At 36.5% G+C, this 26,276-nt stretch overlaps 1 protein-coding gene and 1 long non-coding RNA gene across 5 annotated transcripts in view; one reads left to right on the forward strand and one right to left on the reverse strand.

Annotated features, from left to right (window-relative positions):
• Positions 1–26,276, forward strand: part of LOC140624413 (uncharacterized) — an 84,068-nt gene that overhangs the window by 27,718 nt on the left and 30,074 nt on the right. The gene's annotated exons all lie outside the window — the stretch shown is intronic.
• AGPS (alkylglycerone phosphate synthase) overlaps positions 5,750–26,276 on the reverse strand; it is a 134,284-nt gene continuing 113,757 nt past the window's right edge. For 3 of the 4 annotated variants that reach the window (XM_072811258.1, XM_072811256.1, XM_072811255.1), the window contains exons 19-20: positions 25,411–25,468; positions 5,750–11,402 (exon numbers count right to left, since the gene is read on the reverse strand). In XM_072811258.1, coding sequence (XP_072667359.1) covers positions 11,281–11,402; positions 25,411–25,468 — 180 coding nt within the window. In that variant the 3' untranslated portion in view covers positions 5,750–11,280. The remainder of the gene's footprint in view (positions 11,403–25,410; positions 25,469–26,276) is intronic. The other variant, XM_072811257.1, reaches the window with a different exon arrangement.

A 26,276-nucleotide genomic window follows, 5' to 3' on the forward strand; every position in this document is an offset into this window, starting at 1 on the left:
CACTTGGACATGTAGGTACCTAGACCAGGTATGCGCAGCACAAATCCTCTGTAGCATGACCTTCTGGGTGTTCAAATTCTAATAGATCTATCAGAAAAATTTGGCTTACAATGAAGTCCAATGGTTTTCAGTTCATAAGCATTTTAAATCTTAATTATGTATGCTGATACCACTTACCATAGTTGTTTGATCCCATGTTTGGAGGACTGTTGATGCTTAATGACCTCTTCAGTGTATCTGACAGCACAAATTCTATCTGTGGGAAATGGTCTTCATTTAGCAACTTTTGTACTAAAAGTGTTGCTGCTGCCTTGTGCAGTAGCTCTATGGCCCCTCTCGATCTCCATAGCTCCTTAAGATTTGGACAATAAATGAACTGAAATCTCATTTCAACAGCCATGTTAAAATTTCTGATGTTTTTGCACATTTCCTCTATTTTTTTTTTTCTTAAAAACAAAACAAAACATAAAGTGTACCCACCCAAAAGCAAATGTTTTCCAGATTCCCTTTTGCAAATAGCCTGGCCTTTATGCAGCCACATTTTATTTATCCAGGTGCTATGTGTTTGTGGTTTGCATGTATGTGTAATTCAGCTTTCCAGAACATAAAAAGCTTTTCAGAATAGTTTTTAACCCCTTGCCGCTGGGCAGCTGGGATTTCCTGGTTAGTAATGAATCAGGAAATCCTGACTGCTCCTACCACTGAGTAAAGGAATAAAGGTCAATCACGGCATTTGTCCCCTTCCTTACCCACGCTCTCTGGGGAGGCATCCCCTCAGATTGACAGACTGCTGCCTGGCAACAACACAGACTCTTGAACCACACCTACAAAGCTGTCCAGTCTTCTGAATATTGGAGAAGACTGAGAAGCGTGAGAATATTCTTAACTCTTCAGACTCTTCAGACTCTTACTGCCCTTTATTTTTAGGATATATTTCTCTCAAACTCACCTTCAGAAGTACTTAGCTCTGCTTATCGATACTATGACACTAACAATGACTTTAACTCTGTATTTTTACATTTGACTGAAAGCTTTCATCCCTAAAGCTCTGATGAAAAGCTTTGTTTTGTGCTCCTACATTATGTATTCCATGCTAAAAGCACTTTTTTTGACCAAAAAAAAAAAAAAAATTTACATGTATTTCTAAAGCTTTTACTCCTTTTTCTTCATTATGTCCCATGTTACATTTTAAAGGGATCAAATATTAAATCTAGTATCTTATAATCCTAGTCAACCCCCCCCATCTCCACGTTTTCAGAATATAAGCCTTGTGTTTGTACACAAGTAGTTATTTCCATTTTCCCAGACATGAATAAGAATGTGATCTTCCCATGCAGGACAACCAGCAGACTCCTTTGATCAGTGACAGGACTGCCTGCCAAAGGATTCCCATTCCTCCTCACAGCCCTTCTTTGAATTTGGCCTCAGCTGTGGCACAAATGTTCACACTAACCCCATCTGTGAGGTCAGATATAGAGTGACTACCTCTGACCCTTTCATAAGAAGCAGAAAACTGGAAACTGGGAGAACTGTGGTGATAGGAGGTGGAGGGTCACCGGGCAGTGAAATCATAGGAGATGATCACATTCTCTTCCTGCAGGGTGATATAGGAATACATAGGGATGGCCTCTCAAACCTCAGAAGAACATCTCAGATGGAATCCATATAGACCTGCCAGTGATAAGCTCGCCTACAGATTATAGCAATTTGTGATGCCCAAATAAATAAAATACTAGAAAATGTGAGATAAGAAAGGGTAGGTAAATGGCTTGATGCAGAAGGTTTAAGGGAATAACTTTCTGACCCTCCTGTCCTATAATCTTTGCTTGGGCTTATTTCCACACTGGCACACAGAGGGTTAGCAGTGCTGGAAATCTGTCCAGGTATCTAAACTACATAATTTTAAAAGGATAGTATCACCAAAGTGAAACCTTTCAACACCAGCATTTCTGAATATGTTTTTGTCTTAGGTTCTTTAGTCTTTTTCTTAGTGACTATAAGTGATCTAGAAACACCTGGGAGACTAGTTTCTTGACAGTATTCTGACACACTAAGTAAATTCCTCACAATGGTGGGAATTGCAGCTCATTATCTACCATTCACTAACTGCCTCTTATTCTTTGTTGCCTTACCACTGGGACTAGAGTGACACTTGGGCTTTTTTGTATTCACTTATTGGGCTGTACCCACAGTATTACTTAAACAGAACACTTCGTGAAGACCCGGTAACTCTGGATTCTTGGTTGTCCAACCACAGAAGTACCATAACTGTAACCATCAGATTCTAAACTTAAACTTTCTTTTTTTTTTTTTTAAGATTTTATTTATTTATTCATGAGAATGCACAGAGAGGAGAGAGAGAGAGGCAGAGACGCAGGCAGAGAGAGAAGCAGGCTCCATGCACCGGGAGCCCGACGTGGGACTCTATCCCAGGTCTCCAGGATCGCGCCCTGGGCCAAAGGCAGGCGCCAAACCGCTGCGCCACCCAGGGATCCCCTAAACTTAAACTTTCATTCTAGCTATAAGATATATACAACTTTTGCAGTGTAGCTCAAATCCTTCAGCAGCAACTTTAATTCTTAAATCAGCAGTTTTAAGGAACTGTGTGACTTCCCATAAATGGGCTCTAATTACAATAGAACATTTCCTTAATCTTAATAGTTTCCAGTCTATGGAAAGATATATAACTTACAGAAACAGGTATTCTTACATTTTTAAGTGCAGCTCAAAGGAATACAGTATTAAAGTTATAAAAATGCAAATTAAGTTCCTTTGTAAGTTTCATATTAAACCTGTAGACACCAATATAAGACCTTCTGGATTAAACATTTACAGAGCAAGACAGCATTTGAGACAAAAGGCATCCTGTATTTTCTATGGTGTAAAGTCAAGAAGACAGTGGCTTCCATTTTGTAGCTTGAAAAGATTTCATTTCCTTACTTGTGCCCTTTAGTAGAGGGCAATGACTAATAATCTGCTTTAAAAGCAGAAATTTTGTATATATCATAGATACCCAGTACAAACAGCCTGGAGCAGTGAAGCTGCCAGCAGAGGCACTGGATTTAGTCATATCCCAACACCACCACTTGCCAGCTACTAAGTTGATGTTACTTGACTTCACTAAACTTCAGTTATTTTACCAGTAAAAAAAAAAAAAAAAAGAGTGAGGATATCACTCATTTCTCAGGATTGTTGTAATAATCATTACCTCTGGTCTAGGGTTAAATCTCAGCACAGTGGCTAATAAACGATGAATTAAAAAGTAAATTATTAATGCAATAATCATTTCTAGGGTAGCATTCAGCAAAAATATCTAGACTTAATCAGAATCACTGAGACCAAGTCAGAAGGGACCTTAGAGATTTTCATTTTATGAAAGAAATTAGGTCCAAATAGAGAGTGACTTGTAGTTGGTAGAGAAAAATGGAGCATAAACGAAATTCCAGAATAGAACTCTTTCCATCATGTTCTTAGACTTTGGAACTCCATCCTCTCTTATTTTACAGCTTTTTAGTGACAAAATTTTAATTTTTTTCATTAAGTGGCAAAGCAGGGACCAAAAACTCAGTGGTCCAGCTCAAAGCTGTGCTCTTAGCCACCGCTTTTTTTTTTATATATATATATATAGATTTTATTTATGAGAGAGAGAGAGAAGCAGAGAGAGACACAGGCAGAGGGAGAAGCAGGCTCCTTGCAGGGAGCCCCATGTGGGACTCAATCCCAGCACCCTGGGATCACGCCCTGGGCTGAAGGCAGACACTCAACTGCCGCGCCACCTAGGCATCCCTAAAATTTTAATTTTTAAGGGCTATCTTCTCAGGTGTAATGTGGATACAATGAGGTATGAAAGATGTGACAGAGCTATGTAAGAATGGATGTGAGAGGTTGTCCATGAGCCAATACTAGACCAAATCAACATCACATCAGAGAATGGGTTTGAGTATACTGAAAATGAGACATGCCCCTGAGGCCAAACACAGGCAAAAGTATATGGGATGACACAAGGACCTCACTTGCCTTTCTGATGGGGTGGCACAGGAAACGAGCAGCAAGCTTCGTCAAAGGATCTCAGTATGGCAGCTTACAACGTTAAGTAAATTTATTGCATGTTTAATGTTTGTCTGAAATAATTTACTCACAGGGGGAAAAAATGCCTATTTGTGGACAAAATGTAAAGTGGACAACAGCATGTCAAGTGGAAGAATAGCTGCCTGAGCCCTGAATGCTCTTTCATGGATGTGTTATTGGACAGACCGTTGTGTACTAGAGCTCTCTGCCATTACTTGCAAGAGAGTCCAGACATATACATGTCTCACTTCTATTAGGACCCAAAACTGAACGGAAAAAAAATATTCTGGATGAGTCAAGATTCTAAAATTTTGAAACTCTATAATTAAATCCAGCAAGATACAAATTTTAGTAAGGATAAATACAGGTAATGGGACTTTAAAAAATCAGACTCCAGGGAGATGTGGCCAAAACAGTATATGCAGAAAAGACAAGCTTTGTTAAATTTAAATTCAGTATGAGATGACAGTGGAATGTCCATTAAAAAATGCATTTATTAGTGACTCCAATAAGGAAATCATTGGTACTATGGCACATTCAGGCCTAGACACCTCACTTCAAGAACACCAAAGAGGGGATGCCTGGGTGGCTCAGCTGGCTGAACATCCAACTCTTGATTTCAGCTCAGGTCATCTCAAGGGTCATGGGATCCAGCCCCAATCAGTGTGGAACTGTCTGAGATACTCTCTCTGCCCCCTCCCCTGCTTGCTCTAGTGCATGTGCACTCTCTCTCTCTCTCTTAAAACATTTTTTAAATTAAAATTTAAAAGTGAATTAAAATTTTGGGGCACCTGGTGGCACAGTCGATTAAGCACCAACTCTTGGTTTTGGCTCAGGTCATGATTTAAGGGTTGTGAGATTGAGCCCTGTGTCAGGCTGCTCAGAGTCTGCTTGGGACTCTTTCACCCTCTCTCTTTGCCTCTCCCCCACCTCGAAAATAAATAAATATTAAAAGAAAAAAAATCAGAAGCATATGTGTGAAGAGAGACTGGGATGGTGAAGGGTCTAGAACTCACAGGAACAAAGGCTAACCGGAGAAGATGTGGGAGGATAGGATTTGCCTTTAAGCACTGGAAGAGCTTGTCTTCAATAGAGCAACTGGACAATTCTTTATGACTAAGAGACAAAGGTTACACCAATGAATAGAAGAGGAAGATGGGTTTCAGTCTAATAAGCAAAAACCTCTTAATATCTGAGGATTTCAAGTTGGAAAAGGCTTCCTGGAAAGGCAATAAATTCCCATTTGGTCACAGCAAATGTTCAGGAAAACTCATTATCTGTGGCCTGGGGTATATGGGAAATTAGACAATTATGTTTAGGAAAAGGTAAGATGAGAGGATTTCTAAGGTTCATTCAGTCTAAGCTTATATGAACCAAGGAAGAAAACTTCTTTAATTAAGAGCTGAAGTCTTAGTGAGGTAAGTGATTATGTGAAATGTCCCAAGTAAGATTAAGCTCAACAGGCTTGATCCTCAGTCATTTCAGAGCCCAGAAAACTGCAACCTTCCCTCTAGTACAGGAGTCACGGGCAGGGACAAAATCAGTATCTGTGCACACATCCTTCACTAATAGGTTACTCATGGGTAGAGACTATATTTTATCCATTCTGTCAGTACAGCATGATGCTGCCAACAAAGGTTAAATGAAATCAATATGAAATAAGCAACAATCTCCATAACAATGGTTTTGATATTGTTTTATTTCTTCCCAGCACATCTTAAAAATCACACATGGGCATTTGCTTATAGAACAGTACAGTATCAGAAAAGCAATCAAAGGCTAATCCAAACACACACCGAAAGCACGCACATAGACTATGTTTTGAGCCCTTGTAGAGAACAGTATGGCTCAGTCTGAACTCACAAAGCTGTGCTGAAATCTCTCAGGAATTTCCCTTCCCACTAACACAGCAACGTTTAAACTACAAATGTAAATTGTATGCATTAGTTACAGCAATAAAATGGCTTACATACAAGAGCTTACCCACATGTAGTTCCCAAAAGATTACTACAGTACTGGCAGGAATATGTACTGCCTTGGAGGAAGACTCGGGATAAGATATTATTCAAGTCAAGTTGTATCAGAGCCAAAGTATTTCACAGGCTTAGCAAAAAAGGACAAAAATTAAGAAATATAATCCACATATATTTCTCATAAGACTTATCATTGTCCAGGAACAGAAATACTCATTATTCTGAAGGCACCATCACAGAAAAAAAGACTGACACACAATATAAGGACTAGAGCCCCCCCACCCCCCACAGGCCCTGTGCTCCTCAGGGAGCTGTGTGAGCTAATATCCAAAAGCATGTAGTGGGTGTCTCAGGGACTGAGTGAATAGGCCACATCCACGAAGCCACATCTTAGGGCTACTAAGTTGGGACAGTAGGAATGAAAATCTAAAAATGAAAGTACATATAAATTCTACCGACTGAACGCATATATGCAGTACAGGTCCACAATATCATTAGTGAAACAGACTAGAATAGGTGATCCAAACCCACACTGTAGAAAGGATTTTCCATGTTTCTGAATAGAACTGCTTAATTCCTGACATATTCTTGAAGAGGACAAGCCCTGAACTACTAAACAATCCCAGTCTTTAAAGACTTATTTATCCTCTCCCTCTCATTTTAAACAATGGCTATTTCACGGAAAAAAAAAAAAAATCCCAACAAGGCACTGTGAACTTTTGGGGATATTCTTTACGAGGCCCAAAAAAATAATTATTTATAGAAACTGTATACCAGTACAAGCATTTCATGTCCTTTATGGATAATGTGAACATGATTACCTTAAGGGTTAAACAACGGTTTCACAGGGTGCTCATGTTGTTCATGAAAAACACTGCTAACAATAAGATGCCTGAAAACAGGTATACGTGTTGCTTAGAAATCCACACTAATTTTTTTTTTCCTTCTCTCTCCCTCTTAGATTTGGAAGTTGAGTCTCTGAAAAATGTTCTTAATGATACGTGATGTATTATTTTTCTTCCTTGTGGGGAAAAAAAAAAGTATAAAAGTTTCCTTCGGGAACCAAAAAAGAAATCTTTTCATGTTCACAGAACTAAAGTTACTTTATTCTGTGATGGTTCTTTGGCTTGAGTGTTCAATATATCAGTGGTCCTTACGTTTCTTAAGGAATTGCTGTGGTTAAGAGCGCAGTGCTCATTCTCTGAGGATCTTCCTAGGTTCAAAGTGAAATGCTTCAGGCTCAGAGGAGACTAAACACCTCCTAGGAATATAACATTGATTTAAAAAATAATTAGAGTGATAAAATCTAGCTAGCCATATTTTAAAGGGACTTGATTATGCTTCATTAATAAAATTATAAAATTTTGCTTTCAAATCGGCAGAAATATGAAGATGAAAAAATAAAAGAAAAACCCATATGCAAACAGAACAAAGAGCTTCCCACTCCCTTTGAAGAAAACAAAATCTCTTAGACCTGGGTGCATTTTATTAATAATATACGTTTCTATAACCTGTTGATGTTACAAGTAGTTTTTACAAATTCCACACTAAAGACAAATAGCATGGTTTAGGAAGCAGAAAGCTGAGCAACTTATATCTTTCTTAGCAGACACTCGATTCAATATTTTAAAAAACTCTTACATTTTCTGCATTTCAGCATCAATGTATACATTATTTCCTTTTCAGGACACTGAAATTAAGAATTCAATGAATATATTGACACATGGTTCATGTGGAGCCTTGAGCAAAGCCACGCTTTCCTAACTCATAAAGCCAAAGGTGATTCTGGATTCTTCAGTCCAAAACAAGCACTTTTTATTTTCAGCTTTTCTCCCACCATGAGCTAAACCCTAATTAAAATCAAAGTTGCCAAAGATTAACTGGTAAACAAAAAGCTATTAAAGCTGTCCTTGATGCCTGTCTCAGTGTTCTTAAAACGTAGAGACACTTTCCACAGCATTCCATTTTGGCTGCTTCAAGTGCCAGCCCATGCAGTTTGTGAATCAATCCATAATAAATAACCATTTGTATTCTACGTTTATATAAATAGATGCTCAACCAAACCCAGCCCCATGTGAACAGCTAAGTTTATACACTTCAGCTTGGAACTACAGGGCTTCTTTGATCAGCTATGGTTAAGAAGTTGTAGCTATAAAAGAAAATGACAAAGAAAAATCTCTGGAGCCAGCATGCAGAAAGGCATTTTCAAAAATGTAAGCTAGGACTTAGCAGTTACTAAGAGAATATCCTGAAAAACAGGTTTCCTTGCAACCATCTGTATCTGACACAGGATACACACTGATGGAAGCTCATCCTTTATTGCGCTTTTGTTTTCCAAAATATGTCAACACAACTATGTGTACTAGAAGGCTTCCAGCTTCATAAATAACTCTTTAAATAACAGTACTGTAATATGTAAGCATTTAGGACGTAAACTTCCAATCCTTCTGAAGAGAAAAGAATTCAATCCTCTTTCTTTGTGGTAAAATGCTGGGCACAATAAACACGTGGCTTCTACAATTCTTACTAAACTAAAAAAAGCTCAAGTTACTCAGTATAAGATGAAATTTGCTTATGCACTGTATTTTGCACCAAACATTAAGGCAACAGTTTCTCTAAGGGTCAATAAAGCCTGTTCATATTGAGTCTTTAGTATTCAATGCCACTTCTCACTAGCAGCAAGTTCCTAGTCCCACTAAAACCTCAACCCAAATGTGACATTAACAAATACTAGAAATATGACTAACTTCAGAAAGACAAGTCAATGTTTATGCTGTACTAAAAACCAAATAGGTTATGAGCTTTTAAAATTTTAAACAAACTTATTCAAAGTGAGTTTAAAAGCCTCACATAAACAATGTACTCCAGGCTTTAACTTTTATGAAGCCATTTCCAGATATTTCAGAAATATGAGGCAAGGTTTAAGTGCTTCTGTGCATAATCAAGAACTCAGCTCTCCACAGAAACTAAGTACATGTCAAAGGTACCTCTCAGAAGCAAGTGTGAGAGAAAGTGGGAAAGAGGCTTTCTGATTTACTAAATCAGAGTGAAACAGCACAGCACTGATGAGTGTTCATGTGTTTCAAAATAATCCCTGTAGAAATGATTCCAACAACAGAATGTAGTCATCCCTATAAAATCAAGGTTGGGAGTCCTGCATACATGGAAGAAGAAAAACAAAGACATAAATCACTAATTTCCGTAAGGTTCATGTAGAACAGTGAACACAACAATTTTCAGTTGTGACATTTATAGTTTCCTAATACCAAATACAGATTTCTGAGGTGGTTGAAATCTGAACTCCCTGGGAAAGAATGTTATAACAATCATGTGCAAAGGAATGGATCTTCTTATGAATCTGTAAATTTTATTAAAAAAATTACTCAGAAACATGTATACACTCCAGTGAGATACTAGTACTGTATTAAATTTTACATTTTGATCATCAGTTAGAGAAATTACCTTCATTAATAGATAGATGCATTTTATAAAGCTGAGATTTTTATAATTCTAGAGGCAAGTATAATTTCCTCATCAAGCATCCAACTATTTCAAATATTAAGGGCTTTTAAAGCTAAGATCTGCTGAAATTTTAAAATTAAAAATAAATTACCAATGAAGAGAGGCAGCTTCTAACAAATATTTAGTTTTTGTTGTTAAACTAATATTTAATTTTGATTTGCTTACAGATTTTAAGTTTATTATTTTGAGGCCAATTTTATTAAAAATTGTTGATCATTTTGAAGTCTTAAAAATACCATTTTGTCAATTTAAATTTTCATTTTTCTGGTTAAGTATTCTTCAGATATAAAAGGTATCAAACTGCCCAAAAATACTTTGGAGCTGTTGCTACATAGACAGACAGTGTGTCCTTTTAAAGGATTGTCTGTATTTTGATTTACATTATCTGATCAAATATTAATTTTTAAAAAATTATCAAAAGTTAGGTATTGCATTAAGAAAAGAATCCATCCCAAAATGTGAATCATGAACCTTGACAGACAGTGATTCAAAGTAATTATTTCACTTATCTTAATATCCAGGTTTGAATGTAAAAATGTTCGCTCAATGTGATTCATGTTTTCCCTATTATTTAAGAAATAGGAATATTTCAAACTTTTGATTATGGTATGTGTATTAATCCATTTTTTCAAAATTTAGGTTAAACCAGTAATTCAAACAAGGTGTTAAATCAGTATTAAAAACGAAATGGAAACTTTACTTTTATTTGAAAATTTATCATGTTTGGGTTAATTAAAAAAAATTTGTCACTGAAACTTGAGGTTTTCAAATTCAATAGTTAAATGATAACTGTGTTTCATTAGCCAAACAATTCTTTGAACTGGAGACATTAAATGTAAGGAGTCTTCCTTCTTCTGCTCCTGTTGCAGCTGCTTCTGCATCTCAGCAACAAGAATGTGAAATCAGAAACATTAGGACTCTTAAGCTGAATAAAGGCATTCATTTCAAGGTAAACCTGTTCTTCACATACAATGAGTGATAAATCAGCTTTTCTCATAAAACATATGATGAAGGAACTAGGATATTACAAGAGGTTATCTCAGTTATACACATACAACTTATACCTCAGTAGAAACAGAAACATGGAGAACAAAAACATGTCCCCTAACAATAATTTTTAGACTGATTTAAGGTTCTATAACTATATACTAATTTCAAAGAAAAATGTAGGCCAAGCACCTCACAGAATCGAAGGTATCCTAAGTTAACGGTTGCCTATATTCTTTCATGAGTATTCTCCTCAATGGCCTAACTCACACTAGAATGCACTCTTAAAAAACATACATGTGTAATCACTCCTCAGCGGAATCCTTCCCCAGATACCTGCTTCCCAGAAACGTCCTTTTAAAAAGAGGCTAGATAAGCAGTGGATGACACCAAAATCCACCTTCGTTACCAAGGGGAAGCATCAATATAGAACAGCTGGCAGCATCTTCCTCTGAAATAACAACTAGCAGCCTTGTGTTGCCTGACTAAAATTTGAAATGACAACCAGTTGGCGGTAAACTGATACACCTACAATGAGAGAGATTTAGGAATACCATCTGTCAATCCATGGATGTAGAAATAAAACAAATACAGAATGAAACAACTTATTTTAAACCAACAAACAAATTTTGCTGAAATACAGTCCATGATATATTTGATTACTGGTATAACCATAGTTGAAGACTTAAAAAAAAAAAAAGTGACATTTTTCATAACAACAGTAATTGATTTATAAAAGGTTTTTGTTTCCAAAGATGTTATTGGGGTCCACATACTCCTTGACAGACTTCAGCATCCCAAAGCCGACATCAGAGATACTTTCCTTTAGCCACTGCTTCCGTAACTTGCCCACTGGAAAAACAAAATCAAAAATGCTTCAATATACACTATGAGGCTGGGAACCAATCAATCTTGTGACCATGAATGAACAAACACTGTGTGATAAATGCTTTTATTCAAAAATGAGAAATGTTTTGCTTTATTTGATTTATTGAGCCCACCAGACTATCAAGCTCATTAAGCCCAATGTATTCCCAGGGGAAGCCTGAGCTCCACAGTGTCTCCTTTCTCTGTAAACTATGAAACAGAGATGAAGGAAGCTTGGGCTGAGATGGGGGCCCACTTTACAAATAACAAGATGAGAAAAACATACATTTCAAAAGAACCCACCCTCCTGTCTTAACTACCAAAACATGCCAAAGGTCCAGAGAAAATGAAGTTAACTAAAGAAAAACATCATCTCCAGATGAATTTGTTGGGAATATTATAGCAAACATGGCAGGATATATATCCATAAAATATTTTAAAGCTTAAAATAATTAGGAAAATTTGAGCCTCTAAAGTATTTAAGAAAAAAAACCTGGTTATGAAACTTTCATTTGCATTTTATTTTCATATTACTTTTAAATAAATTTACATGTTCCCAAGTAATGGTTATTTTCTTCCTATTGTTTTTGCAGAATTAGAAATTTTTTTAGGCACTAAATAAATCAAATACCTAATCCATTTTAAACTTAATCTTCTACCTTTATACCTTGTATAATGTTCCCCCTCTCTGTTCTAGCTCTTGCTAATTTGAGAATAATGAAGTAATATAATGATCCACTGCATAAATTATCTTTTTAAGGGCACCCAAGGAAAAAACAACCTCTAAAGAGAAATTCTCAATTTTGATATCTTAACTTGCTTTGCATTAAGAAAAGCAAAGCAATATGCTAACTTATCTGTGGCAAAATGAATAAATCTTTAATTTACAGATAGGCTTATTTGTGGTTAGTACTTTTCAAATATATTATTGTAATAATTGAATTCAAATGGTCATTTTCCACTAATGTTCATTAATGATCCAAAGTCATCAGCAGTGATTTAATTGGCCAACCAAAATGGGAAACCTCCTTTCATTAAAGCATTCAGCCTGTCATTCTAAAATGCAATCTCATTTATCAGGCTGCAGTGATACACTGTAGCATCTGCCATTTGGAACCTTAAATACCATTTCAGGCTCAACTCAAACCATCTTTTGTGTCCAGTTCTCCAGGAAACCATCCAATTGTCATTAAAATTACAGCTTGATATCCTTAACAAAATATTTCTGCTTGGCTTCTAGAGATAAAAAAGTTTGGTATTAAGATGGGGAAAATGAAATGCAGCAGAAAAAAAAATCTTGAATTCAAAAAGAAAAAAAAAATGTTTAAAAGAGCTCTAAAACCAGTAGCTAAACAGCACAGATTCTTATTCACACGATCCCTCCCACCTAAAAGTTGTTCTACTTGGTCCTCCTCCTATGTCCCTAAGGGACAACTCACCACAATTTGTTAGCCTTGGTTTTCTCATCTTCAAAGGGATTGGAATCTATGAGGTCTTTCACCTCCCACAGCCTATGGCTTTAAGCACTCAAAAAAGTTGCAAATGAGTTATTTTCAGATTTGCTCCAAGAGATTAAAAAAAAGCAACTACTTTGGGAGTGAGGAAGTCGATTATAAGCTACCCACGCTAAGGCAGCTCAGGAGAAGGGGTGAAGAGCAGTCAGTGCTAGTCTACACTGTTATCTGTAATATAGTTTCACTGAATGTGTCCTGTGGTTATGGATGTAATTGTCCTGAAAAGACTGCAAACAACTGCTCCAACAAGATGGAGCACATTAGGACCTCAGCAGGATGCCCAACAGCTAGCTTGTCTGCCTGGTTTTACACCTCTAGTAATAATGCAATTCCACAAGGAGCTGAACCATCGTCTGAGAAGCCACCCAACAGCTATTGCATATTTAATGAAGTTGCTCACCAAGCGCTGGAAAACAGAAGGTGCTTGGAGTGCATCATTAGTTCTGTCAGAAGGATAATTTACACATCTATCTTGTCAAATTTTCTATGGTTTATACTTTTACAATAATCAATCTAACATACATTTGATTAGTGAACTAGAAAGTAAAAAAAAAAAAAAAAAAAGGCAGTACAGACAGAATGGCTGTGGCCCCTCTAAACATATTTAATGAAATAGTTTAACCCCTTGATTGCAGAGGTCTGTGAGCTTTTTCTGTCAGTGAGGACAGAATTTGAACTGAGGTCAGGAATCATGGCCTATATAATTAAAGCAACTAGGAATCTTTCTAATTTTGCTTAACTATTTAAGTCAGCTACACTGTAGGATAAGTGTACAGACAGAAAACACAGTTTAAGTAAAAATGCTCGTTCATTTAAGATGATTACTGGGAACAGTCTTCATAAAATTCTCAAGAACCTTCTGTGGCTATCTTAGAGGAATCAAAAATCAAAACAACATACCAAAGACCGTAATCTCAAAGAGAGATCGCACTTCAAAGTAGAAGCCTTTAATTCAAGAGCTAAACAACAACAATAATAATGCCCTTGGTACCATCCCTACTTGCACTGCTGAGGCATTCTGAAACTGGCTTGACGGTACTGGTCCAGATACATGCAACATACATGTGCACAAATATATAGTCGGGGCTTAAACATTCATAGAGCTAATTTCAGGAATGGAAGAAATGACACTCTGTCCTTTGTGTAACATGCCATATTGGGCGAGGGGAGAATGGACAAGAATAGCAAATAACAGGCAGCCAAGGACTATTTCAGTATCCCTTGTGTGTATAGTTATTCATGAAAAGGCATATGCACATTCTTACCACATGAAGTTTATGCTTCTTTCCATTGTGGGATATTCATGACTACTGACTCAACTAAATTCTTTTGACTTCTGATTTTCTAGAAGTATAAACCTAGTCTGAGAGCCAACACTAGAACTATAGAAAGCCAAGACAGGGATCTTGCACTCCACAATTCACAATTATTCTAAATATATGATGCCCAAAGTACTTATGCCAGGTTTTTAAGAGTCTTGGATATTTTTTAAAGATACAAAAAATACAGACCAGCTAGATGCTGAACATTATAAAAACTAATGGGAAAATTCTTTTCACTTTTAAGTTCAAAGTGGAATTCACCTTTTGACAATTTAATATCTAATGATATATGTACAGATTGGGTAAGACAAGTATTTTATGTTATTCTACAATATGCAGTACATTTTTAAAAATTTACTTTTGGAACAGAGGAAACGGAAGCCTTTAGGGACAATCTTTGAAATCACATGTTCAACAGTCCTCTTTGGATGCTAATAGCTAGAAGAAAGAATGTATTTTGTGGTATGAATGACCAGACATGTATGGGGAGTACTAGGACACTGGGTGTGAAAAATGTGGACATGGTAGCCAGCCTAGTCACCAAAAATTATTTGGAACTACTCTTTGTGGTCTTAGGGTCTGGAGACTTAACAGGAGCTACCAAATAGTCCTGTTTTATTTATTTTTACTTTTTTAAAAAAGATGTTATTTATTTATTCAAGAGAGATTCAGAGAGAGAGGCAGAGACAGACAGACGGAGAAACAGGCTCCCCATGGGGAGCCTGATGTGGGTCTTGATCCCAGAACCCCGGGATCACGCCCTGAGCCAAAGGCGTCTAGACACTCAACTGCTGAGCCACCTAGATGTCCCAAATAGTCCTGTTTTAAAAGGGAGAAATCTGGGGTCTGCTAGAGTTCTTTTTAGCTAAATGGAAAACTTTTTGAATTATGAGTTTGAGTATAAGGTTGCAAAGATTACATGCTTATTTAAAAAACAAATTATGAAAACAGACTGTACACTGAGAAGACTACTAAAGCTAAACTCAGAGGCAGAATTTAGCCAAAGCGAAAAGCACCTAACCATTATTAATATATAACAACTATATTTTGAAAGTTCTAGTTTAGACATCCTGGATATCACCTTAGCACTATTCTATAACTCAGTCTTAAAATCTAGACTTAGCTGCTTGTATGAGTGATCTGAACATTAGCTTTGTATTTCAAGTTTCAATTAATCCAACCAAACTATAGGTGGATTATGTAAGGAATCAGTGCTAGAAGATGTGTTGGACCTAGCCCAACAACCCATGCCAGTTGAGGTTCTGGCCCCATAAAACTTCTTAGGTACTGATGAGAACAGAAAACACGGACAGTTTCCACTTTTTGAGGTGATCTGACTGCAATGATGCTTCTTTCAGAAGGAAGATTTCAACATGAAAAGAGAATATAGTCGTCCATGTATTTGTGCTATTCAGCACACTTTTGTGTGTGTTCAGTTTTGGTAGAGGTACATGCTGAATGTTAGCTCACAGATCTCCAACTGAGCATTGCTAATATTCAGGCTTTAAAGCATATGAGATGGGACTATGCCTATCCAAGAGTTTAATTTAGTGCTTTGTGGATACTTAAAGTCATGTTTCCATTTCTCTTACAGATATTTGACTTATTTTCTACTAATGAAAACTTTCAATATTGAGATGACAAACTCACAAACAGGCTTTTAAGAAAGCACTTAAAATCTAGTAAGATTTTTCTTTTAGCAAATATTTAAGATGTCATTTTTCTTCATGCTAAGATTTCATCTGTGCAGTTCACACAATAGCTCTAAGACCTTATTGATCCTTGAATAGGTTTTTAGAGATTATGAAATAGAATAAAAGTTTGAATTACTAGGGTGATAACAGATCACAGGAGATCTGTCTTCAGAACATAATCAAGTGCTAATTCTGCTACAATTTCCCCATAGGTGGCTTAACATATTTGAAATTTAAACCCAAGTTGTCAATTAATGCCTGTACAACAGAGTAAAAAGCAAGTGAATGGTGAAATAACATGAGATAGATAAGGCCAGAAAAAGGTAGAAAACATCATATGCTCCCTGAGACTAGGGCCATGTTTTATTAATTTTTGTAGTTCCATTATAGAACAGTATATGCCACATAAGAATTCTGCTTATACTTGCCTTACATTTCCTATATTCTGACATTATTTCTTAGAACTATTTTACAGTAGCTAAAACAAGAGGTAAGTCACAGAACCTAAAACTCTTTCCTTCAAATCTCTCAGATTTTTTGGACCCTAACTGTGGTTCCCACTGGGGGCAATTTTGCTCTCCAAGGTACATTTAGTAATGTCTAGAGACATTTTGGCTGTCAAAACTGAGTTGATGTTACCAGCATCTAAAGGACAGAGACCAGGGATGCTGCTAAACATCTTAGAATGCATAGAACAGCCTCTAGAACAAAGATTTACTTGGCCCAAAATGTCAACAATGACAAGAGGAAGAAATCCTAGACTACGTGCTTCCAAGGGGCTCTTAGAAGCCCAAACAATTTCCAGAAGTACAACATACTTTCGCTGCTCAACCAACTGGATTACTAGCAAACGGCTTACTCATTTGCAAGGTGAACTTGCTCTAAATTTGAGGCTACTGACCAAAATGAGAGAAATTCTGGAGAAAGTAGTAGACAGTAGTCACATCTGAGAACATCAACCATTGGTGACAAATGCTACTTTATTTTTTTTTTAAGATTTTATTTATTTATTCATAGAGACAGAGAGAGACAGAGACACAGGCAGAGGGAGAAGCAGGCATCATACAGAAAGCCCAATGCGGGACTCGTTCCAGGGTCCCCAGGATCACGCCCTGGGCTGCAGGTGGCGCTAAACCGCTGCGCCACCAGGGCTGCCCAAACGCTACTTTATTTTGAAAGTTAACTCCTAAAACTTGAATTTAATATCCCTTAAAAAAACAAAACAAAACCTTGTAAGTCATTTTTCGGACCATTTTTCTAGCCAATGGGCCAATATATATACATGAAATAAAGCTTCACAGCACAATTCAGTACCATTCTCTTATGACAAAAATGTTCTTTATCTGCACTATTTAGCACAGCAGCCCCAACCCACATGTGGATATCAGCACTGGATATGTGGCTAGTGCAAGTGAGGAAATGAATTTTTAATTTTAATTAATTTAAGACACAAATATGAGGGAGGGACAGAGGCAGAGGGAGAAAGAGAATCTTGAACAGGCTCCATATCTAGTGCGGAGCCCAACATGGGGCTCAATCTTACAACCCTGAGATCATGACCTGAGCTGAAATCAAGAATCTGATGCTTAACAGACTAAACCACACAGGTGCCTCTAATTTTAATTAATTTCAATTAATCAAAATTTAAATAGCCACAGGTAGCCTAGTGGCTTTTGTATTAGACAACAGAGAACAACATTAAAAAAATTTTTAACTAAGCTCACTTTTAATAGATTCATACCTGAAAATATCTATTAGGGTTTTTTTTGTTATGCATTTTTAAAATTTAAAATCAATTTAATAACAGTGTATTATTAATTTCAGACATAGAGTTTAGTGATTTGTCAGTTGCATATAACACCTAGTGCTCATTACATTAAGTGCCCTCCTTAATGCCCATCACCCCGTTACAACATACCCCCACCCAGCTCCCCTCCAGCAACCCTCAGTTTGCTTCCTAAAGAGGAGTCTTTTATGGTTTGTCTCCCTCTCTGATTTCATCTTATTTTATTTTTCCCTCTTTTCCTCTATTTTCATCTATTTTGTTTCTTAAATTCCACAGATGAGTGAAGTCATATGATATTAGTCTTTCTCTGACTTATTTCATTTAGCATATTGCCCTCTAATTCCATCTGCATCGTTGCAAATGTAAGATTCCATTTTTTTGATGGCTGTATTCCATTGTACATTCCACTTATTCCATTGTATATATTACAACATGGTCTTTATCCATTCATCTGTCAATGGAGATCTGGGCTATTTCCATAGTTTGGCTATTGGCTATTGGCTACTGTGGACATTGCTGCTATAGACATTGGCATACAGCTGCCACTTCGGATCACTACGTTTGTATCCTTTGGGTAAACACCTAGTAGTGCAATTGCTGGGTCATAGGGTAGCTCTATTTGCAACTTTTTGGGTAACCTCCATACCGTTTTCCAGAGTAGATGCACTAGTTTGCATTCCCGCCAACAGCGTAAGAGGGTTCCCCTCTCTCGGCATCCTCATCAACATCTGTTGTGTCCGGAGTTAATTTTAGCCATTTTGACTGGTGTGGGGTGGTATCTTATTTGATTTGTATATCCCTGATGCTGAGTGATGTTGATGATTTTGAAAATATCTATTAGGGTGAACTGGTACAGCCACTGTGAAAAACCGTGTGGAGGTTCCTCAAAGAGTTAAAAAAAAAATAGACCCTACGACCCAGCAATTGCACTCCTGGGTATTAACCCCAAAGATACAGTGAAACACCGGGACACTTGCACCCCAATGTTTATAGCAGCAATGCCCACAATATCCAAACTGTGGAAGGAGCCTCAATGCCCATCGACAGATGAATGGATAAAGAAGATGTGGTCTATATATACAATGGAATATTACCCAACTATTAGAAAGGACGAATACCCACCATTTGCTTCAACGTGGATGGAACTGGAGGGTATTATGCTGAGTGAAGTAAGTCAATTGGAGAAGGACAATCATATGGTTTCACTCATATGGGGAATATAAGAAATAGTGAAAGGGATTATGGTGGAAAGGAGGGAAAATGGGAAAAATTAGAGAGGGTGACAAAACATGAGAGACTCCTAACTCTGGGAAATGAACAAGGGGTAGTGGAAGGGGAGGTGGGCAGGGGGATGGGGTGACTGGGTGATGGGCACTGAGGAGGGCACTTGATGGGATGAGCACTGGGTGTTATACTATATATTGGCAAATTGAACTTCAATATATATAAAAAAAAGAAAGAAATTATCTATTAGGATTAACTATTTGCTAATCACATGAAATTACAAAAGTTAATTATTCTCTAACGATCTAATAATGTAGTACAGGCATTCTCAGACTAACAAACATCTTACTTAGAAGAGTGTGGGACATAAAATTGCTGGGAAGAAAGCTCTCTTTAGAGGTCCAAAGAAAAGTATTGGTATCTAAGCCACCTGTTCTATGATGGTGATACAACTGAAGGTGTAAGCTATAACAGGTAGCTTCTGTAATTGCATATGTGGAAAGACACAGGGATCAATACATTCTTAACAGATTTTCTGTCAATTCTCAAATCTGTATCTTGGGCGCCCGGGTGGCTCAGGTCATGATCTCAAGATCCCACACTGGGCCCCCTGCTCAGTGGGGAGTCTGCTTCTCCTTCTCCCTCTGCTTCTCCCCCATCCCCCACTCATGCTCTCTCTAATAAGTAAAAAAAAAAAAATTAATAAAAAATTTGTTTATCCTATGCCACAGCTGTAATAATTAAATGTTCAGTGAAATTATGGGTTAATTGGCTTTTACAGTCCAATCGTGAAATCTATTTACAACGTTACATCAGTGGAAAAATATTATAATCAAATAATAAGTTTTGTGAGAAGAAGCCAGTCACAAAAAAGAAACCAACAGGAAAAAAAATTAAAGGACAAAACAAACTATCTGCTATATTATGGTAATCTGATATTCAATACTGGAAAGGCTAGACTCATCTGGTAGGCACCTAAAGATCAAAATTACAACCAGGATATTGACATTGATATAGTCAAGATACAGAACAATTCCATCACCACAAGGATCCCCTGTGTTGCCTGTTTTAGTCACCCCTTCCCACAACAACTGACTCCTGGAAATTGTTGATTTGCTCTCTATTTCTGTAATTCTGTCATTTCAAAAATGTCATAGAAATAGAATTACACTGTATGCAGTCTTTTGAGATTGGCTTTCTTTTTCTCATAATTCCCTGGAGAGTCATCCAAGTTGTTGCATGCACTAATAGTTGGTTCCTTCTTGTTGCTGAGGAGTTGTCCATGATATGGATGTACCAACCATCAGTTGAAGGACATCTAAGCTGTTTCCAGTTTGGGGCTATTCTGGGTAAAGCTGCTCTGAATATTCATCCACACAGGTTTTTGTACAAACCTAAGTTTTCAATTCTCTGGTATTCAATTCTCTGGTATACATAAGAGTATAATTGTTGGGTTGAATGGTAGTTTGCATGTTTGATTTTATAAAAAACTGCCAAAGTATCTACAGAGTAGCTGTACCACTTTGCATTCCTCTCAGCAATGTATTAATTGTCTAGTTTCTTCATATCCTTACCAGCATTTGATAGTATCACTATTTTTTAATTTTAGCTTTCTGATAGATATATAGTGATTACCCCTGTGGTTTTAATTTGCATTTTCTTAATAGCTAAGGATACTGGGGTGATACAGAGTTTATTGAATTAGATTTTTCTATTTACAACTGAGATCTGAACCTCTTTCCATGTGATTATTTACCATTTGTATATCCTCTTCAGTGAAATGATTCTTCATATCTTTTGCCCACTTTCTAACTGGATTGTTTGCATCTTACTCTTGAGTTGGGTAATTCTTTACATATTATAGGTATAGGCCTTTTGTTGGACATGTAGTTTACACGTTTCTACTACTCTGTAGCTTATCTTTTCACCCACTTATCAGAATCCTTCATGGAGCAAACATTTTTAATTTTGATGGGATCCAATTTATCAACTTTTCCTTTAAGGGACTGTGCTTTTGGTGACCAGCCTAAGAACTCTTTGCCTAACTCTAGACTCTGAAGATTTTTTCCTGTTTTCTTCTAAAAGTTTTATTATTTTGAATTTTACATTTAAGTCCATTATCTATTTTGAGTTAAGTTTGGTATAAGATCCTGAAATTTAAAAAAAAAAAAAAAAAAAAAAAAAAGATCCTGAAATTTAGGTCAAGGTTCTTTTCATTTTTTTGCCTATGGATGTCCACTTACTATAGCACCATTTGTTGAAAAATTATATACTTCCTCCACTGGATTGTTTCTGTATTGTTGTCAAAATCAATTGGACAAACTTGTGGGGGTGGTTTTCTATTCTGTTCCATTGACCGATGTCTCCCTCTCTCTCTTCCAACAGCACAGTCCTGATTACTAGAGCCATAAGTCTTGAAATCAAGTGGATAGGTTCCTATGACTTTAGTCTTTCTTTTCATAATTGTTTCAGTTATCTAGTTCCTTTGTCTTACCATATAAATTTTAGAATAATCTTTTCTATGTCTACTAAGAAGTTTGCTGAAAACTTTTAAGATTTTATTTATTTATTTACTTGAGTTAGATAGTGAGAGCGAGAGCAACTGTAGAAGCACAACCGAGAGGGAGGGGCAGAAGGAGAGGGAGAAGCAGACTCCTCGCTGAGCCCAGCGTTGGGCTCCATCTCAGGGCTCTGGGATCATGACCTGAGTGGAAGGCAGACCTTAACCATCTGAGCCACCCAGGCACCCCAAATTTTGCTGAAATTTTAACATGAATTGCATTAAACACATAAATCAATCTAGAAGGAAATGATCGTCTTTGCTATGTCTAGTTTTCTACCAATATGAACACTGTCTCTCATTTAGGACTTCTTTGATATTTTTCATCAACATGCTATAATTCTCAGACTACAGACCCTGTATATATTTTGCTAGATTTATGCCTAAGTATGAACAAATTTTGTTAAATTTATGTTCACTTCATTTTCTTTGAAGCAACTGGAAATGGTATTGTATTTTAAATTCCAGTTTCTACATGTTTGTTAATATTAGAAATGTGATTGATTTTTGTGTGTGCTCTTAAATTCTGCAATCCTGCTGGTCTTGTTTTTATAGATTCTATGGGATTGTCTTAGAAAATCACGGCATCTATTAAAGCAAGAATTTTCTTTCTTTCTTTCCAACATATATGTCTTTTATTTCAGACTATGGCTTTAACAAACAACTTCAAAATCAATCTTTTGCTCATTCTTTTGAGTACTCTCTCTTTACTTTTAAAGTTTTTGATACAAGTGGGCTCTGTTAAGGCCACAAAAAAATAAAAAGCCCAAACAAACCTTGGAGCAGCTGCCTCACAATTATTCTCTGAACAATAGGAAATAATTTTGGTTAGGTAAAGACACCAATATTTAAATTAAGACTGGTTTTATTTAATCAAAGAACTGTACTTCCTGACAAGGGCTTAGGTATAATTTTAGCCAATGAGCAACTTAAAAACTTAAGTCATAAATTGAAATTAAGTACATGGCTGATACAAACTCTTTAAACTGACCAGCTTGTCAGTTACAAAAACAAGCACTATGAAGATTAAGTTAAACAGGCTTTATATTTCCTATAGCCTCCAGTTCCAGACTACATCTGTTTTCTTTGATACACAAAACCAGAGTTAAAATAGCTCCATTTATCACAGCATGATTGTAGGCAGACAAACCAGCCTGTCTGTTTCCAGATAGTGAAAGCAACTGTTATTAATCACAATTACAGGCCAAACCCTCTAAGAGAAATTGCATCAATATTCTCCCAGCCCCCAGCCCTTCTACTCTCAAAATCAAAACTGGTACTGAGAATGTCATGACACTGCCTGAAGGTCAGTAAATACAGATGTCACTATGAGGTCAACTTGAGTTTTAAGTTCAGGATGTAAATTAAGGAGAATCTTTTCTTCACATTAAAAGAAGTGATCTCTCCAAAAGCTCTATCATTAGTAAAGTTTAGCAGGACAATTAAACCTATTCTATTTCAAATTTATATAGAAAGGTTTTATGAAACTACCAAACAGCACAGGATATTTGACATTTACAAATTAGATGATTATCTTTAAGCAGGAGGCATTTATGAAAATCGACATTTTTGTATAGCATATTTTATAGCCACGAGTGTGAAGGAAATTTCTCTTTCATACAGATTATAATAGAACTTCTTACAGAATGAGACCAACTGCAGGTTACAATTGAAAATGTTAGGACAATTGTTGTTTGTATCTTTTCAATGTAAACTCTAACCCTTTTTTCAAAGGTTAAGAATACAAACCAGAGTTTCCACTTGGAATTGTCTATTGCTACCTTTTTAAGCTACTGGGTTTTTTTAAGCACCTACTATATGCAAGATACTTCAGATGTTTTGCATATATTATCACATGTAATTCTTATAATATACAAGGTAGGTACTATTATTCTTAATTTGCAGAAGAGAACACCAGCTCAGAGAAGTTATTTCCCTAAGGTCACACAGCTAGTTAAGTGCAAGAGCCAGGAGTCAAATACAGATTTGATTCCAAAATCTGTGTTCTTTCCCCTCTGTTTACAAGCCTCTCGACCTTTTACTTGCTTTAGGACAAAGTTTCAATTGAATCTTATATACATAATGCATCTATGGAAGAACACAAAAATGGCTGCTGTTATATAGTTGTAGAGAAATGCACATTATTTTACCCCACTTTTTTACTGAGTAAATGGCTCTGCTAATACAATTTCTCAGAAACATTATAAACTTTACATGATTAAATATGACCCTATATGCAAACATGGCCTGCATATTAAATGTCTGAAGCCAAATTAATAGTGAGACTACAGCCATTTTACTATGAAAGATTCAGAGCTGTTTGAGAACTTGCAAAACTGCCTCAAATTCTGTGCACTTGGGCACTTATCCACTCCACATATTCACATATTCCTTCTGCTATACAGAAGGGCCAGTAGTCAGTGTTCTAGGGACTGAGAAAACACAGTGCAATAAACAAGATAGTCAGTAACCTCACTGAACTTATTCAAATGAGGAACACAGAAACTCAACAAAAGAACAAGGAAGACACCTCTAAGAAGGTGACCTTTTTATCAGAGAACGAAATGATGGAGAAAGTGGGCCATGAAAATATCTGGGGGAAAAATAAGAGCAAGAAAGAACATCCAAAGAAGAGGAACAAACAGCAAAGGACTTTCAGGGGCATGGGGGTTAGTATGTCTGAGGAATGGCATGAAAGCCAATGTGGCTAGAGTAAAAAAGCAATAAGAGATGCGGATGGGGAGACATACATGTGTATATCCTGAGGGTCCTGACAAGGAGTTTGGATTTTATTTTGTGTGTGAGGAGAAAACACTGAGTTTTAGAAACGATTACTTTGGCAGCAAAAGCAATGACAGTAGGAGAGCAGGAGTGGAAGCAGACAGACCAGTTAAGATGCTACTGCAGAAGTCTCAACAGGAAGAAATAATGATCTGAACTAGAAGTCCTGGTGGTGGTACTTTCTGGTCGTTGAGAAGCATCAGTGTGTTGTTAAGTCCTAGGACTAAGGTAATCACTGAAGGAGTGAACACAGGACAAACTGGCTTAGGGCCAAGTCCTAGAGAACACTCTGATATTCAGTAGTTTAGAAGAGGACAGGCTGGCAAAGGGAAAGCATCTTCATTTTACTAGCACATATGAAATTGAAATACACTTTGTATGTAGGCTTACCCAGTTTCTTTTTCTAAGCACTAAGGATATCAGGAAGTTTAGAGTTTGTATCTATGCAGTTGTATTTCTGAGTACATAGAATACAAAATATGAAAAATATGATAGAAATAAAAGATTCCTATTTAAATGAGGCAAAATCTCTTAATAAATAAAATAATATGCAATCAAACCTAGCTATAATCAAGTTCAAGCCAGTAATTTCTAAAAAGTTAATGATTTATCAAACTTGGAGTTGTCAACAAATAAAGACCTATAGGCCTAGAACCTGAAAATGCACATAAATTATAGAAGTTTTATTGTAACATGATCTGGCCTGCATTTGTTTTGTTACCTAATACTGACAACGTGTTAGGAACCTACAATCAGGAAGCATAAAAACAACCAGAAAGTAAAAATGATTTACATGCAAGAGCTGAGAAAACAATGAAATGTCTATGATGTGGAAATTAAAATGTTGACTCGTTTCTGTTTTAACATCTAAAGCATGGCAAGTAATTAACTTCGTGTCTAAATTAGAGAAATAGAGGTTTTATACCTTAAGAGAAAAACAGTAATGTTTAGTGTTTCTTCTGTTGGTTACTACCACAGCCTAGGCTACCCCAATGACAGACATACAAACTCTCAAGAAATATCAAGTGCCCTCAAATTACATACTGTTATGGCTCTCCTCAGTACTTTATCAAACAAATTATTTTCAACAGTAGAAATATTAGAAATTCTACCTCCATGGTGATGTGACAGGCTCCCTCCATTAGCAAGGATTTCTTCTCTAGCAGCTGTCTGTATTTGGAAACAACACAACAAATAGTTGCAACTTAGGTTTCTCTTTGAAGTGAAAGAGTAAGACCCAGCTCCCAAAGGAGGCACATTTCCTGGGTTAAATAACAAACTGGAAAATGAATTTTCCTTTCTCTTGGGTTAACTACATTTAAAAAGCAATTAAAATATGTAGTCTAGCTTTATATGTTTTTTCCTAGTGAATGGTCACAATGTCTACAATAGTCACTTCAAGATTTCTAGAAAATGACAAAATGATCAACTCAGGGGCAGTACATTGTTAATAAAATGTTTTGTAAAGACAGTAAAGTCCTACTCTGAAGTAAACATCTCACTATACCAATAAATGTTAGTAATTCACATTTATTTTAACTGCTTATTTTAACATTTAACTGCTTATTTTATGTCCACAAAAGTACACTGAGCAATTTACCTGTAGTAACTCATTTATTTTCCATTATAGCCTATGGAATAATTACAATTATCCCTATTTCACAGACAAGGAAAATGAGGGTTGGATGGTTAAGTTACTATCAAATATCATAAAGTGGGCATCAGACTCAAAATTACTTACAAAGCTATCAGAGATCAACCAGAAAAGCCCTTATGGAGAACATTTCTTAGGTCAATGTCTCGGGAAAAATTACCTGTCAGACCTATGGATATTTAAGTGCAAAAACCCTTGTTTTCTCCTCCTAACATGTTCGGTCTTGTTTAAGCTCCTTATAGAGCACTAAGGTTTGACAACACTTTGAGACTCAAACCATAGACAGGGTTTGGTTGGCTCCGTCCTATGCCTTCTTTTTTTTTA

Source organism: Canis lupus, chromosome 34 (assembly GCF_048164855.1).
Source record: "Canis lupus baileyi chromosome 34, mCanLup2.hap1, whole genome shotgun sequence".
Lineage (NCBI taxonomy): Eukaryota > Metazoa > Chordata > Mammalia > Carnivora > Canidae > Canis > Canis lupus.